The sequence below is a fragment of the Elephas maximus genome, chromosome 22 (assembly GCF_024166365.1).
Source record: "Elephas maximus indicus isolate mEleMax1 chromosome 22, mEleMax1 primary haplotype, whole genome shotgun sequence".
Taxonomy (NCBI): Eukaryota; Metazoa; Chordata; class Mammalia; order Proboscidea; family Elephantidae; genus Elephas; species Elephas maximus.
In genome coordinates, this window is record NC_064840.1 from 1,507,024 (window position 1) to 1,522,848 (window position 15,825).

The 15,825-nt window shown below is 43.2% G+C and overlaps 1 protein-coding gene across 6 annotated transcripts in view; it reads left to right on the forward strand.

Moving 5' to 3' along the window:
• Positions 1 to 15,825, forward strand: part of STX2 (syntaxin 2) — a 55,086-nt gene that overhangs the window by 13,981 nt on the left and 25,280 nt on the right. For 5 of the 6 annotated variants that reach the window (XM_049865583.1, XM_049865584.1, XM_049865581.1 and 2 more), the window contains exons 2-3: positions 9,677 to 9,751; positions 13,955 to 14,054. In XM_049865583.1, coding sequence (XP_049721540.1) covers positions 9,677 to 9,751; positions 13,955 to 14,054 — 175 coding nt within the window. The remainder of the gene's footprint in view (positions 1 to 9,676; positions 9,752 to 13,954; positions 14,055 to 15,825) is intronic. The other variant, XM_049865586.1, reaches the window with a different exon arrangement.

Sequence of the window (15,825 nt, forward strand, 5' to 3'; positions counted from 1 at the left end):
ATATGAAGTTGGTGATTTGTTTCTCCATCACATTAAAAAATGTCATTGGAATTTGGATCGGAAGTGCATTGTATGTATAGATGGCTTTTGGTAGAAGAGACATTTTTACTATGTTAAGTCTTCCTATCCATGAGCAAGGTATGTTTTTCCACTTAAGTAGGTCCTTTTTAGTTTCTTGTAGTAGTACTTTGTGGTTTTCTTTATATAGGTCTTTTACATCTTTGGTAAGATTTATTCCTAAGTATTTTATCTTCTTGGGGGCTGCTGTGAATGGTATTGATTTGGTGATTTCCTCTTCGATGTTCTTTTTGTTGATGTAGAGGAATGCAAGTGATTTTTGTATGTTTATCTTATAATCTGAGACTCTGCCAAACTCTTCTATTAGTTTCAGTAGTTTTCTGGAGGATTCCTTAGGGTTTTCTGTGTATGAGATCATGTCATCTGCAAATAGAGATAATTTTACTTCCTCCTTGCCAATCCGGATGCCCTTTATTTCTTTGTCTAGCCTAATTGCTCTGGCTAGGACCTCTAGCACAATGTTGAATAAGAGCGGTGATAAAGGGCATCCTTGTCTGGTTCCTGTTCTAAAGGGAAATGCTTTCAGGCTCTCTCCACTTAGAGTGATGTTGGCTGTTGACTTTGTATAAAAATGCCCTTTATTATGTTGAGGAATTTTCCTTCAGTTCCTATTTTGCTGAGAGTTTTTATCATAAATGGGTGTTGGACTTTGTCAAATGCCTTTTCTGCATCAATTGATAAGGTCATGTGGTTTTTGTTTTTTGTTTTATTTATATGGTGGATTACATTAATGGTTTTTCTAATATTAAACCAGCCTTTCATACCTGGTATAAATCCCACTTGGTCATGGTGGATTATTTTTTTTGATATGTTGTTGAATTCTATTGGCTAGAATTTTGTTGAGGATTTTTGCACTTATGTTCATGAGGGATATAGGTCTGTAATTTTCTCTTTTTGTGATGTCTTTACCTGGTTTTGGTATTAGGGATATGGTGGCTTCATAGAATGAGTTAGGTAGTATTCCGAGATGACTTAATTTTGAAAAAATAAATTAATGCATGCTAGAAAAAAAAAAAGTTTTTACTTTTTTTTTTTTAGCAGCAAAGGTACTACACCCACTTATTTCAAGGTGATGATTTCCTCAGTTTATTTTCCCTACAGATACAATTTTTATAGAAAGCCCGTGGTGTACGTGTATGTGAGAGCAACGTGGGAAAAAAGCCCATATACATTCCAACTTCAGAGTCTACTAATTTGAGTTAGGAAACCCTGGTGGTGTAGTGGTTAAGTGCTACAGCTGCTAACCTGGAGGTTGGCAGTTTGAATCCCCCATGCACTCCTTGGAAACGGTATGGGGCAGTTCTTCTTTGTCCTATAGGGTTGATATGAGTTGGAATGGACTTAGTAGCAATGGATTATTTTTAATTTAATTTAATTTTTTGTGATAATCCAGCTTCTGTTGAATTATAAGCACTAAGCATTCCAGTGACAAATTACTCACTTCTTTTACTTAGTCTAAGCGCGGAAGCTACCTCGTGCCCCTGATGATAAGACTCACATTGGTGTCCCTGATGATAAGACTCACATTGGTGCCCCTGACCATAAGACTCACACTGGTGCCCCTGACGATAAGACTTACATTGAGACAGTTGTCTTCTTACTATACTGCTGCTTTTGAGGAGAATTCCTTAAAATTTAGCAGAAACAGAAAGTTGATATTTGAGTGTTTATTTTGTACTTTGAAACTGGAAATCAAGCAGGTTGTATTGGAGGGTATTTCCAGTGCTTTCGGTAAATGTTTTGCCACAAGACGTTTTGTTTTTAACGATAAGTATGCTGCATGGCTGTTGTACAAGTACTACCCTTTCTCAGCGTAAAATCAAAAGTGGGCACATGCTGAAGACAGGAGTGATGGAGCTCCGGCATAAAGCCGGAAATATCATTGTTTTGGCCGTCAGGTTTGTTTTCTTTTTGTGAATGGAAAAGCAGAGGCAGTATTAGTGGGTCTGTTTCCTGATACCTAATACTTTTGAGGATTCCAGGTGGAAACGAGAAATATAAATAAAGGTTTTAAAAATAAAAATGAAAACATAAGGTGATAGAGAAAATATGTTCGTCGTCACGTGGCTCTGTCACGTTCCACAGGTAGAGAAACAGGAGCTATTTACCAGCAGGTGAATGACTTTGTGAATAAAAATCATGCATCACGTGGGTCCAGAGACTAGAAGAGGAGTCAGACGTCTTTACTAGCTGTTTAGGAGCCACTGGCACAAATGATTAAGTTCTCAACTACTAGCCTAAAGGTTGGCATTTGAAACCCACCCAAGGCACCTTGGAAGGAAGGCCTGGTGATCTGCTTCCAAAAGGTCACAGCCATGGAAAACCCTGTGGAGCACAGTTCTACTTTGACACGTGGTCAGCAGGAGTCGGAATTGACTGAACACCAACGGGTCTTAGTAATTGTTTATTCAGTGCCCGTTATGTGGTATGCAGTCAGTATGTAATGTGAAAACTGCAATAGGAAAACGACTGACTTCCCTTAGTGAAAGTGTTGTGCTGGACACCATCTCTTCTCCGCATCAAGGTAGCCACACTACCTTCCATGTGCATGGGGTGCAGTAGCCAGGAATTGAAGCCTGGTCTGGTAGAAGGTGAGAATTCTACCACGAAACCACCGCTGCTCTTCATTTCCTTCTAGGGCCCCACAGTTGAGTGGACAAGGAAAATAACCACGGGAAGTAGTTAAAACAGTGCCCAGCTGTGGTTGTTAGGTGCTGTCGAGTCAGCTCCAGCTCATAGCGTACGACAGAACAAAAGACCGCCTGGTCCTGCGCCATCCTTGCGATGTTGTTGCAGCCACTGTCAGTCCATCTTGGAAAAAAGGAAGACCCTCAATGGGTGCCCAGTTAGTGTGTGATTAATTACCAAAGGGAGTTTAGAGACAAGGAGAGCAGTGTGTGCTGAGATGGTGTGGGTCGGCATTGGGACGGAGTGTGGTGGGTCTCAAGGATAAACTTGAAAGGAGGGGGAACCTTGGATGGAGTCCAGGCCTTGGAGATCATGTGGGCGAGTCCCAGGGAGCAGGAGACTGGCTGTGTGTGCAGTGGCCGAGGAAGGACTCAAAGGAAAGTTTCTGCATCTCTGAGGAGCGAGCATTCTTGGTGTCAGATAGGCAAGGCCACCTTGTCTCTGCCATTTACCAGCTCTGTGTAACGCAGGGGCACAACTGGGAAAACGCTCAAAGTGGGCATTGGTGTCAATAGAGCGAATTGTCAGTGTACATTGAACACGCAGTCACACAGCTCCAAGGACAGCCAGCTGGCCCCTACCTTAGGCCAGTCATCCTTTACCCTTTATGGGGAGGGCAGTCTGTTTTTTAACTTGAAGGCTGCCAGGTTTTAGCACCTGGTGATGGAGTATTCTTTATTTCTTGACTCGATTCCAACTCATGGTGACCCCATGTGACAGTGAACTGCCCCATAGGGTTTTCTGACCTGTAATGTTTATGGGAACAGATTGCCAGGTCTTTCTCCTGTGGAGCCACTGGCTGGGTTTGAACCCCCAACTGTTCAGTTAGCAGCCGAATACTTAACCTTTATGCCACCAAAACCAAAACCAAACCAAACCCACTGCTGTCGAGTCGATTCCAACTCATAGCAACCCTATATAGGACAGAGTAGAGCTGCCCCATAGAGTTTCCAAGGAGTGCCTGGGGGATTTGAACTGCTGACCTCTTGGTTAGCAGCTGTAGCACTTAACGACTATGCCACCAGGGTTTCCTTGTGCCAACCCTGCTTATATTCTTCTCAGATAAGCCCTCTTACCAATGAGGCCATCGATCTCTTACCTTCTCACTCATTTCTCCTGCCTGCTCTGAGTGGTCTTGTCTATACGTGGAAGAGGCCCTGAGCTGAAGGAGGATGGCATTAAAGTTGTCTAGCCAGAGATTCAGGGCAGCAAGACGTGGACAGTAGTGGTTGTCCAGGCTAAGCTGATTGTACCCTCCTGTGGTCCTGGGAGGGACAGGGCAAGGATTTGTGTTACTTCCTTAACATACATCTGTTATATTTTGCAGATTTTTCTCAGCTAAATTCTAGTAGACTTTTGTGTCTAATTACTCCTGTCTTCTATATCAGTAAAGCTCGTATATCAGACCTCTGATGGGCAGAGACCCTTCGATTTTTGTAATAAGGATTATGAAAACTCCTGAAATCCATTGCCACCTCCACTTCCTAAGGCCAGAACAAAGCTGACTCGCCGGGCGTGGCCTCAGGGAGACCACAAAACAGCTACCTCCACTGAAGGCTCCTCAGCTCTTCTCTCTCTAACCCCAGATATCTTATGAATGGGTTTTACATCGCTAGTCTTTAATGAACATTATGTAATATAGATGTCTGTTCCCTTGGGTCTTCGTTCATTGTCTCCTCTCCCCTGTAGCTGTAGACAAAAAGCTTTTTCTTCCTAAGTTAGATTTTTCAGTCAGCTTATTTTGATTACATAAAAGAGCGGTTCTCAGTTTGTGGCCCCTAGACCAGAAGTTATCAGGATCACCTAGAACCGTTTGTTGTTGTTAGGTGCCGATGCGTCAGTTCCGACTCATAGCGACCCAATGCACCACAGAACGAAACACTGCCCGGTTCTGAGCCAACCTTACAATCGTTGTTGTGCTTGAGCTCATGGTTGCAGCCACTGTGTCAATCCACCTCGTTGAGGGTCTTCTTCTTTTCTGCTGACCCTGTACTCTGCCAAGCATGATGCCCTTCTCCAGGGACTGATCCCTCCTGACAGCATGTCCAAAGTATGTAAGACGAGGTTTGTAAGACGCCTCTAAGGAGCATTCTGGCCGCACTTCTTCCAAGACAGATTTGTTTGTTCTTTTGGCAGTCCATGGTTTGTTCAATATTCTTCGCCAACACCACAATTCAAAGGCGTCAGCTCTTCTTCGGTCTTCCTTATTCATTATCCAGCTTTCACATGCATATGATGCGATTGAAAATACCATGGCTTGGGTCAGGCGCACCGTAGTCTTCAGGGTGACATCTTTGCTCTTCAACACTTTAAAGAGGTCCTTTGCAGCGGATTTGCCCGATGCAACGCATCTTTTGATTTCTTGACTGTTGCTTATATGGCTGTTGATTGTGGATCCAAGTAAAATGAAATCCTTGACAACTTCAATCTTTTCTCCATTTATCATGATGTTGCTCACTGGTCCAGTTGTGAGGATTTTTGTTTTCTTTATGTTGAGATGCAGTCCGTACTGAAGGCTGTGGTCTTTGATCTTCATTAGTAAGTGCTTCAACTCCTCTTCACTTTCAGCAAGCAAGGTTGTGTCATCTGCATAATGCAGGTTGTTAATGAGTCTTCCTCCAATCCTGATGCCCCGTTCTTCTTCATATAGTCCAGCTTCTCGGATTATTTGTTCAGCATATAGATTAAATAGATATGGTGAAAGAATACAACCCTGACGTATGCCTTTCCTGACTTTAAACCAATCAGTATCCCCTTGTTCTGTCTGAACAACTGCCTCTTGATCTATGTAAAGGTTCCTCATGAGCACAATTAAGTGTTCTGGAATTACTATTCTTTTCAATGTCATCCATAGTTTGTTATGATCCACACAGTCGAATGCCTTTGCATAGTCAATAAAACACAGGTAAACATCCTTCTGGTGTTCTCTGCTTTCAGCCAGGATCCATCTGACATCAGCAATGATATCCCTGCTTCCACGTCCTCTTCTGAAACTGGCCTGAATTTCTGGCAGTTCCCTGTCGATATACTGCTGCAGCTGTTTTTGAATGATCCTCAGCAAAATTTTGCTTGCATGTGATATTAATGATATTGTTCTATAATTTCCACATTTGGTTGGATCACATTTCTTGGGAATAGGCATAAATATGGATCTCTTCCAGTCAGTTGGCCAGGAAGCTGTCTTCCATATTTCTTGGCATAGACGAGTGAGCACCTCCAGCGCTGCATCTGATTGTTGAAACATCTCAATTGATATTCCATCAGTTCCTGGAGCCTTGTTTTTCGCCAATGCCTTCAGAGCAGCTTGTACTTCTTCCTGCAGTACCGTCGATTCCTGATCATATGCCACCTCTTGAAATGGTTGAATATTGACTAATTCTTTTTGGTATAATGACTCTGTATTCCTTCCATCTTCTTTTGATGCTTCCTGCGTCATTTAATATTTTCCCCATGGAATCCTTCACTATTGCAACTCGAGGCTTGAATTTTTTCTTCAGTTCTTTCAGCTTGAGAAACACCGAGCGTGTTCTTCCCTTTTGGTTTTCCACCTCCAGCTCTTTGCACGTGTCATTATAATGCTTTACTTTGTCTTCCCGAGAGGCCCTTTGAAATCTTCAGTTCAGTTCTTTTACTTCATCAATTCTTCCTTTTGCTTTAGCTGTTCAACGCTCAAGAGCAAGTTTCAGAGTCTCCTCTGACATCCATCTTGGTCTTTTCTTTCTTCCCTGTCTTTTCAGTGACCTCTTGCTTTCTTCATGGATGATGTCCTTGATGTCATTCCACAACTCTTCTGGTCTTCGGTCACTAGTGTTCAGTGCGTCAAATCTGTTCTTCAGATGGTCTCTAAATTCAAGTGGGATATACTCAAGGTCATATTTTGGCTGTTGTGGACTGGCTCTGATTTTCTTCAGTTTCAGCTTGAACTCGCATATGAGCAATTGATGGTCTGTTCCACAGTCGGGCCCTGGCCTTGTTCTGACTGATGATATTGAGCTTTTCCATCGTCTCTTTCCACAGATGTAGTCAATTTGATTTCTGTGTGTTTCGTCTGGCGAGGTCCATGTGTATATAGCCGCCATTTATGTTGGTGAAAGGAGGTATTTGCAATGAAGAAGTCATTGGTCTTGCAAAATTCTGTCATTCGATCTCCGGCATTGTTTCTGTCACCAAGGCCATATTTTCCAACTACTGATCCTTCTTCTTTATTTCCAACTTTCACATTCCAATCGCCAGTAATTATCAATGCATCTTGATTGCATGTTCGATCAATTTCAGACTGCAGCAGCTCATAAAAATCTTCTATTTCTTTATCTTTGGCCCTAGTGGTTGGTACGTAAATTTGAATAATAGTCATATTACCTGGTCTTACTTGTAGGCGTATGGATATTATCCTATCACTGACAGTGTTGTACTTCAGGATAGATCTTGAAAGGTTCTTTTTGACAGTGAAAGCAACACCATTCCTTTTCGAGTTGTCATCCCCAGCATAGTAGACTATATGATTGTCCGATTCAAAATGGCCAATACCAGTCCATTTCAGCTCACTAATGCCTAGGATATCGATGTTTATGCATTCCATTTCATTTTTGACAATTTCCAATTTTCCTAGATTCATACTTCGTACATTCCAGGTTCCAATTATTAATGGATGCTTGCAGCTGTTTCTTCTCATTTTGAGTCATGCCACATCAACAAATGAAGGTACCAAAAACTTTACTCCATCCATGTCATTAAGGTCGACTCTACTTTGAGGAGGCAGCTCTTCCCCAGTCATCTTTTGAGTGCCTTCCAACCGGGGGGTTCATCTTCTGGCACTATATCAGACACTGTTCCGCTGCTATTCATAAGGTTTTCACTGGCTAATGCTTTTCAGCAGTAGACTGCCGGGTCCTTCTTCCTAGTCTGTCTTAGTCTGGAAGCTCAGCTGAAACTGTCCTCCATGGGTGACCCTGCTGGTATCTGAATACCGATGTCATAGCTTCCAGCATCACAGCAACACGCAAGCCTCCAGAGTATGACAAACTGACAGACACGTGGGGGTAGAATTGGTTAGACATGCAGATTCCCAGGCCCATCCAGGCCTGCTGAATCAGAACCTCTGAGGCTGAGCCCTGGAGGCTTCTAACTTTTAACCTGCCCCAGGTGATGCCATCGTAGCTCCTGGTTGAGACCTGTTGACCTGGACCATCTCCTGAATCTTTGTACTCTAATGGTATCTTAAATTTATAGCGCCTGTTCTCTACAGCGTAGTCTCATTTGGCACTTCCAGATGATTGGTACGGTTGCTTTCTTCCTCAGTTTTACTAATTAAAGTGTTCATTAATAAGTCTTCCCTTTGTGAAGTGTTTTATTGATTACTAGTGTGGGTATGACTGGGAGTTCCTTAGGAAAACTGAAACTCTAGCTAATATACGAGAGCACTTTGGAAATTTTTATGGGCTGTAGAAAAGCCAACTAGTGGTGTCAGTATTTTTTTAATCTTTTATAGAAAACGTGCAACAGGAGCAGTTTCACGGGTGACAGTGATGACAGTATCATGTGCTATATTGATTTACAGGGTAAGACTGAATGATGCTAAACTGCTTCGTTCTGAAACACTCGCCAGGGCTTCCATGCCCCCCTGCATTTCACTGTAATCCCTTCTGTTGAAAATGTTGGCAGAGTAAATTGCAATAGGTGATAGTAACTGCTAGTTTGGAATAATTTATTGCTCAAGTGAGTGACCTGAGATCTTGGAGGCATTGAGTTGCTTTTGTCTTTCAATTTACTGTTGATACCTACATAAAGTTTTTTTTATTTTTATTGTGCTTTAAGTGAAGGTTTACAAATCAAGTGAGTCTCTCATACAGAAATTTATATACACCTTGCTATATATTCCTAATTGCTCTCCCCCTAATGAGATAGCACATTCCTGCCCTCCTCTCTCTATTTTCATGTCCATTCAGCCAGTTTCTGTCCCCCTCTGCCTTCTCATCTCCCCTCCAGATAGAAGCTGCCCACAGTCTCATGTGTCTACTTGATCCAAGAAGCTCACTCCTCACCAGTATCATTTTCTACCCTATAGTCCAGTCCAATCCCTGTCTGAAGAGTTGGCTTTGGGAATTTTTCCTGTCTTGGGCTAACAGAAGGTTTGGGCACCATGACCTCAGGGATCCTTCTAGTCTCAGTCAGACCGTTCAGTCTGGTCTTTTTAGGAGAATTTGAGGTCTGCATCCCACTGCACTCCTGCTCCCTCAGGGGCTCTCCGTTGCCCTCCCTGACAGGACAGTCATCAGTTGTAGCCGGGCACCACGTGTTCTTCTGGTCTCAGGCCGATGTAATCTCTGGTTTATGTGTGCCCTTTCTGTCTCTTGGGCTCATAATTACCTTGTGTCTTTGGTGTACTTCATTCTCCTTTGCTCCAGGTGGGTTGAGACCAATTGATGCATCTTAGATGGCTGCTTGCTAGCATTTAAGACCCCAGACGCCACTCTCCAAGGTGGGATGCAGAATGTTTTGTTAATAGATTTTATTATGCCAGTTGACCTAGATGTCCCCTGAAATCATGGTCACCAAACCCCCACCCCTGCTACGCTGGCCTTCGAAGCATTCAGTTTATTCAAGAAACTTCGTTGCTTTTGGTTTAGTCCAGTTGTGCTGACCTCTCCTGTATTGTGTGTTGTCTTTCCCTTCACCTAAAATAGTTCTTGTCCTGTATATAATTAGTGAATACGCCTCTTCCTCCCTCCCTCCCTCCCAACTCTTGTAACCATCAAAGAATGTTTTCTTCTCTGTTTAAACTATTTCTTGAGTTTTTATAATATTGGTCTCATACAATATTTGTCCTTTTGCAACTGACTTCATTCTCCTTTGCTCCAGGTAGGTTCCTACATAAAGGTTTTAAAACTGAATTTTGTATTTCCCATTTCAGTGTAGGAAAAATGATGATGGAGACACGAGTGTTGTTGTTGAAAAGGACCATTTTATGGATGATTTCTTCCACCAGGTAAGAGTCATTTCCTGAGACCCAGCCACAGGCTTCTTTCTTTAACGTTAATGTAATTGTGCATTTATCAAATTGGACACAATACTAAATCATATTGAAAATACAGTTTTTGAAAGTCAGTGTTTGAATTACGTAAGTTCTCTAGAATTTTTAGTGCTATCAAAATATCAGCTAATGCTGAAAGCAAAAGCAGATCCTTGTTCCTGGTAACAGACCTGGGAGTGGTTGGGGGAGGATGGCAGAACTGTGTGTGTAGAACTCTGCGGGGCTCTCTGCTCCCCAGACGAGAGGATTTGTGCACACCGTGAGGGCCCTGCTTGGGAAGGAGGTTCTGCCTGCTAATTAACGTGAATGTCGTTCTGTGGGTGCCTTGTAGTTAGGTGTTGGTAGATAGCAATTTCTCCAAGCCCAGGTTACCTTTCGGAGATACGGCCACACCCCGTGGTGGTTGTTGGAAAGGTTCTCACAGGAAGACCAGTGGCTTTGTCCAGGCTCAGAGCCGCTTGGGCCTTTGGAAGGTGGAAGTCCTGGTAACAGTGGCTGTCTAGCCTGGGCTGAGGGTGAAGCTGAGAGTCCAGTGTGACGGGCAGCGTGAACCTCCCAGTCGCTGACTGAGGCCCATGTTTCTCTCCTCAGTGTTTCTGCACTTCAGAACATCAGGCACTAGGTCATGTGGGGCTTCCTCCTAAGTCGTCTCCTTCCAGACGATGTCCATCCAGTCAATTCCAGCTCATAGCGACCCTACAGAACAGGGTAGAACTGCCCCATGGGGTTTCCAAGGAGCAGTTAGTGGATTCGAACTGCCGACCTTTTGGTTAGCAGCCGAGCTCTTAACCACTGTGTCACCAGGGCTCCAAGTCATCTCTTTACACTTCAGCAAATGTGTAATTGTGGGTGCTCTGTTTTGCCTGGTCACCGGTCAGTCTGACTGTCGTCTAAGGTAAGGGGACAGGGCCACTATGGCTGGAGCTGTGGCTCCTAGATCCGAGCTTTAGCCTGGTGCATCCACTTGGAATTCACCAGAAGCCTTTCTCTCTCCCTCTCCCTCCCCGGGGCTGTCCTTACCTCATGCCCTGCTTAGAGTTCTAAACCCAAGTGAGATTTGGTCACATTTTGCATAATTTCAAATTTTTGAGATTGAGTCACAGGACAAATATCTTGCCTTTGCTAAATATGAAGAAAAGAAATGTGTCCATGGTATTTTTTTTTAACAATGAATACTTCATTTTTCAGGATTGGTTTTGTTTATGCTGAGTCTAAAGTGTAATTGTTTCAGTGTTTAGCCTCCTGCAAAGAATCTAACTGGGACTGTTAATGTATGGTTTTGAAAATACATAATATGTTAATAAAAATAGATGAAAAGTTACCAGCTTTCCAGAGTCAGCCAGGATTTATTGAGTACCTAGTGTAAGTCTTGTCATCAGATTTAAAGTATTTATTGTACTTCTTAATTTTATCTAGTGGAAAAAACATGAAATTAATTTGTTAGATACAAGGATTTATTATAATGCATAAAGGAGTTAAGCACTGGATTTTTTGATTTTACTCCTTAGAAATAAGACACTTTTTACTGTCTTTAGACCTCCGACCCACTTTGTCAAATCATTAATAAAAATAATGTTTTATTAAAGTTTTATGCCTCCTCTACCTGGGTGCTTAATTCTTCCCTACCAGTTCTTTGTAAAAATAAATTTCTTATTATAAAGAATCTCCTAGCGTTAAATGTTGTTGTTAAATTTTATACAAAAAATTATACCATAATTCACTGAATGCCATTAAGCTGGAGTCTTTGTTAATCTATTCCTAATATACCTTTGTTATTGGTGTTTAAGGAGCCCTCGTGGTGCAAACGGTTAAGTGCTCAGCCGCTAACCAAATGGTTAACGGTTTGAACCCACCCAGCGGCTCTGGAGAGAAAGACCTGGCGATCCGCTCCCATAAAGATTACAGCCAAGAAAACGCTACGGGGGCAGTTCTACTCTGTCACATGGGGTCGCTACGAGTTGGAATCAGCTTGACAGCATCTAACAACAACATTAGTGTTTGAGGGGGGTGCATACAAAAACAGGTCACTTATGTGTTGGGAGTGTTGGCCGTGATTGAATTCATTTGGTTACTAGCTTAAGCTCAAGCTTTCATTTGTTTAGAACTCAGTTGATCTCACTGTCAATTTCTGTGAAATGACTTCTTAGGCAAACAGAGAAGCAATGGGTGTCTGTTACCACAAACTCATTTTTAGAAAATGGCATCCACATCTTAAATATCACACAGTGTTGCACACGCTCAGTGGCCAGGGAAATCCCCTTTTTGTGATAATGATTATAATGGACAAAAAGAGACCCTGTGTCGTGGAAGTCAGAGGCGCAAAGAGGCGCTGGCACCATTGTGACGGCGGGACATCCCTGCTGGCGCTGAGCTTGTCATCCAGCAGTTTCCTTTTCTTCTCGAGCCTCTGCGGGGCGTCTGCTGTCAGTGGTACATATCTCAGAACTCTGCAAGACTGGACTCTCTGACATATGTGTACCATGGAATTCGCTTTAGACATGGCACGTTACAGATGGCAGATTGAAATGTAGATCTGTGCGCGTAAACCAAGATAGCTCTACTTGGGTTTAAGCCTTCTTAGTAAAATAGCAAAATTTGAAAAAGGATTAGTTTTTATTTTAAACGTGTTGTCTTTTCAGGATTATGAATATTAAATTGTACTGTAGTTCCGTGAAGGAGTATGACGTTCCACAGAAATTGTGTCCAGAGGGAGATAACACCCATACCTGATGAAATACATGCGCACCGTTCTGTAAAAAGCAGAATTCCTTGTTAGACTCTCCTCCAATACTTTGACCTTCAAATGTGCCTGGGGCTTGGACCGGGGATCCTTGGGGTCCCTGAGACCCTTTCAAGAGGTCCATGTAGTCAGACTGCTTTCATAATAACACTGAGAGGTTGTTTGTCGCTTCCACTCTTACCCTCTCGTCAGTGTACAGTGGAGTTTTCCAGAGGCTACAGCACAACAGGCTGGACACAGAAGTAGACATGAGAACCCAGCTATCCTCCGTGCAGCTGGACGTTAGATTTTCAAAAATGTACAACGCTGTCTCTATGCTCACTGACTTTTCTCAGTTTTGGAAAAAAAATTTTTTTCCCAAAAAAAATTTGTGGTGACATGTGAATTAGTTTCCCCTTGCTGCTATAACCAATTACCACAAATTTAGTGGCTTAAAACAATCCACATTTATTGTCATATGGTTCTGGAGGTCAGAAGTCTCACACCGGTCTCATTAGGCCAAAATCCAGGTATTGGCAGGACTGTGTTCCTTGTGGAGACTCCGGGGGAGAATCCGTTCTTTGCCTTTTCCAGCTTCTAGAGGCCACTTGTGTTCCTTGGCTGGTGGCCCCTTCCTCTGTCTTCAAAGCCGGCAGCATAGCATCTTGATTCAGTGGTCAGATTGCCGCCTTCTCCAGTCAGACCTGCCCTTTGCCGCCCTCTGATAAGGGCACTTGTGGTTACATTGGGCCCACCTGGATAATCCGTGGCCTTCTCCCATTTCAAGACCCATAACTGAATCATATCTACAAAGTTCTTTTGTCATATAAGAGACCAGTCGCAGGTCCAGGGGTTAGGGCGTGGATGTATTTGGGGTCCATTTTTTTTATTCAGGCTACAACAGGTTTTTGAAGATAATATCATGAATCCATCTGGCAAACCTTGCTAATGAGTAATCACGTTTTGAGCAAACACTGATTCGTTGACACTGTTAGAGGTCAAAGATAGCAAACATGAAAACTTGGCCCTGTAAACCTTGAAGACCTCTGCACGTGAAAACATTACTGTCAGCGTATTCTTCAGGGCGAGTTTACCTCCGGACTAGACTGAACAGTACATACGTCACGATAGTATGCTTCTAGTTGGAATCCTCTGGTGATATGTGGGTCTTGATTATAAAAACGTATGCAGCCGATTAGGTTTTGCTTGTGAGCATTGGTTGATATTGACTTAGTCTTAAAGGTAGACATTTTAAGATGATGCATGTCTCTTTATCTTTTAAATTGATTAATTATCGGTCACAGGGGAGGGAAGGCTTTTACGTCTTTATGTGGTAATTTTTCATTTGTTTCCCTCTTCCTCCTTCCCTTTTTAGGTGATGAGCGTGGTAGCAATTTTGAATTTGCCGCAGTTGTGATGACTTTTTATGTCTCTCGTAGGTTGAAGACATTAGAAACAGTATAGCTAAAATTGCTCAGTATGTCGAAGAAGTAAAGAAAAACCACAGCATTATTCTTTCTGCACCAAACCCAGAAGGAAGTAAGTTTTTGGCCTTACACAAACGTGTATCCGTCTGTTTGTCTGTCTGTGTGCCTCTTCATCTTGCTCTCTGAAGCACAGCTTCTCCACCCTGGCTGCCCATGCGACTGACTCGGGAGCTCGTACCTAGAGCTGCTCAGCTCTAGGGCTCCTGGCTCACTTGGGATGGGCTCAGTGTGGCTTCTTTAAAGCCCCCTCAGGACCCTAGTGTCCAGCCAGGGCAAGAACCAGTGGAGCATGTCATCTAGGAGTACCCGGGGGCCTTTGCAGACCTTGCACCTGCATTAGTTCTGCAGCTACACGGGAATGACGGCTTTGTGCTCAGACAGCAGTTAAGAGACCGGTTTGGAAAGTAGTCCTTGCTGGAGCAGATGTAATAACACTGAGACGTTGTTTGCTTTCGTATGGAATAGGTATTTCCAAATGTCTGTTGAGCACAGTGTCATGAATTGAATTGTGTCCCCAAATATATGTGTCAGCTTGGTTAGGCCGTGATTTCCAGTACTGTGTGGTTGTTCTCCTATTTGTGATTTTCCAATGTGTTATAAATCATAATCTCTGCCTGCGGCTACAGAGGATTAAGGTGGGATGTAACACCCTTGCTCAGGTCACATCCCTGATCCAGTGTGAAGGGAGTTTCCCTGGGGTGTGGCCTGCACCAGCTTTTACCTTACGAGAGATAAAAGGGAAGGGAAGCAAGCAGAGAGCTAGGAACCTCATCCCACCGAGAAAGTAGTGCTGGGAACAGAACGTGTCCTTTGGACCTGGGGTCCCTGTGCAGAGAAGCTCCTAGTCTGAGGGCAGATTGATGACAAGGACCTTCCTCCAGAGCCAACAGAGAGAGAAAGCCTTCTCCTTTAGCTGACACCCTGGATTTGGACTTGTAGCCTACTAGACTGTGAGAGAATAAGTTGCTCTTTGTTAAAGCCATCCACTTGTGCTATTTCTGTTATAGCAGCACAAGATGACTAACACAGACAGCATGTAAGAAGATGACATTAAATTAGCCAAGTGTCGGGGGCTAGTACAAGGAAGCATGTCCTCCGTCTGGAGCAGTAGATACTGCACACTTCACAGAGGAGATGATCTGAACGAGCCAGAGACTGCAGATTGGCAGCCTCTCACCAGACCTGGTCCACTGATGCGTTTGTCTGGCTTGCATCATGTTGTTGAGTGAAGACAGACAAGAAGCCAAGAGAAGAAAAGTGTAAAAAGCACAGACAGAAAGCCAAACTGCCTAGCTGGGGTGCATCCTTTGGTGTGGGGATAGCTGGCCTGGTGCAGCCCCAGGGAGATGCTTGCTGACACAGACCCTGCCTTGTCAGTAAAAGGCCACATTCCGTGCTGCATGCTATGTGTAAATGCAGAAGAGTACAGATATTTACATACCTTCGTTGAAATTTAACAATATTGATGCTTAAGGGAATAAATTTGAAAAATATCGCTTTTGTGAAACAGCTCATTTTCCGAACATGCCAGCTTAACAAATTAACATTATACCTGTTACTGCTCTCGAGCTTAATCTTTCATTTGTTTTTAGTATTGAGGACAATTTTAGATTTATTTTTTCTTTGGAGGCAGACAGACCTAGACCTGAGTCCTAGTGCATGTGATTTCCCAGATAAGGATCCTCCCAACTTAATTGACCTCCCAGGCCTCAGATTTCCCATCTCTGAGTGGGTTCTAATGGCACTGATGCATCTGTCTTTGTGAGGAGGAAATGAAATGGCTCATGTAAGTGCTTTACACAAGGCCTGGTTAGTGGTAGCAG